This window comes from Cicer arietinum, chromosome 4 (genome assembly GCF_000331145.2).
Source record: "Cicer arietinum cultivar CDC Frontier isolate Library 1 chromosome 4, Cicar.CDCFrontier_v2.0, whole genome shotgun sequence".
NCBI lineage: Eukaryota > Viridiplantae > Streptophyta > Magnoliopsida > Fabales > Fabaceae > Cicer > Cicer arietinum.
Genome location: NC_021163.2, coordinates 30,664,686 through 30,666,190, shown reverse-complemented (window position 1 = coordinate 30,666,190; position 1,505 = coordinate 30,664,686). Strand labels below are relative to the sequence as shown.

Genomic DNA, 1,505 nt, shown 5'->3' with positions numbered 1-1,505 from the left:
ACTGACACATATACTAGACTCCGACACTGGTAATAATTAGAGAAAATAAATTAACTGAATCTATTAAAGTGTCAATGTCAGACACTTCGATCATAAATGTTGTGCTACAGAGTATGAATCCATATGAAAAATGTCCAACCCAAGGTTAATTTTTATCACTCAATGATCTTTTTTTATCAATTAACACTCAATGATCAAAATCTAAAGAGAACGATTTCAAATTAGTAAATCCACATAAAAAAACATAAAGATAAATTCTAGCTTTATTTTCAATTATTCCTCCAAACACGCATAATAACTAATCTAAAGCCATATAAAAGTAACAAAAGCATTGAAACAAGAACATAACACTGGAATGCCTTATCCACATTCAAACAAAAAAGATAATAATAACAACAAGCGAGTCAACAATCTCATCTTAACAAGCATGTGCAAAAATTAAAGAAATTAAAATTCCACCTTATTAATTTTTCGTCTTTAACCTAACCGTTTCCGATCCGAATAATAATTCATCACTATTCAGAGGATTCGTTATTAGCGTTTGCAGCAGCTTCGATCTTGAGACGTTCGAGGGCCTTTTCATGGGCCCAAGTTTCGATGGTTAAATCGGGCTTAGCATTAAGCCCAACACCAAGGATGACGATAGTGAGGAAGCTTGTGATGTAGCAAGGAAGTTCCCAATCTTCCCATTTACGTGACTCACCTGGAGCGAGGGGTGTTCTGTTGAAGGGGTAGCCCTTGGGTCTTTCTTCGTGGCCTGGGCTTGTCCATCGGCTTGCGCCGGAGCTTGAGCCGCCGCGGATACGGAGAGATGAGAGGAGGCGCTGGCGGAGCATGGTTGGAGTCAGCATCGTAGAGTTTGTTTGATTTGATCCCTCTTGCGGGTGAGAGAGAAAGGGAGAAAAGGAGTGAGACGGGCTCAACAAAATCGATAGTAATTGGAGAGAATGATTTTTGTTTGGAAAGTATGTTTGGGCCTATAGCCCTTGGAAGTATGTTTGGGCCTATAGCGTTTGGGCCTATATATTGTTGTTGGAAGTATTTGTGCAACGTTGATGTTCATCCAACCTCACGTTTAGTACAAATTTCTAAATTCTAATAACAATTTATTATCCACCCTACTTATACCTTCCACCTAAAGTATATGAAGATATATTTTTGTCACTTTTAATCATATGAAATATTTTTTTGAAATACAAGTAAATTATTTCTCTTTATCTTCAAAATTTTGGTTAAATTTAAAAGTTTTGAAATATAAATTCTTAGTTTTTTAAAATAATTATTTTGAAACTTTAGATGAAGGTAAAAATTTTAAAATGCAATTTTTCGAAAAGTTTAAACAAATTTCGAAATTTAGGATGAATGTGCAACTTTCAAAATGCAATTTTTCTAATTTTTTTTTTTTTTAAATTCGAAACTTTAGATTAATGTAAAACTTCTTAAATGCAATTCTTTTTAAAAGTTTAATAAAATTTTAAAAAATTGGATGAATGTGAAACTTCAAA

General features: G+C 33.6%; 1 protein-coding gene across 1 annotated transcript; it reads right to left on the bottom strand.

The window, feature by feature from the left end:
• Positions 1–345: 345 nt before the first annotated feature.
• LOC101495963 (uncharacterized) lies at positions 346–936 on the bottom strand. Its single transcript, XM_004514820.4, has one exon. The coding sequence runs from the start codon at positions 849–851 to the stop codon at positions 516–518; it is 336 nt and encodes a 111-aa protein (XP_004514877.1). The 5' UTR covers positions 852–936; the 3' UTR covers positions 346–515.
• Positions 937–1,505: the final 569 nt, after the last annotated feature.

Excerpts from the sequence above, each read along its gene's own strand:
- LOC101495963 (XM_004514820.4), bottom strand. The coding sequence starts at position 851 with ATGCTGACTCCAACCATGCTCCGCCAGCGCCTCCTCTCATCTCTCCGT.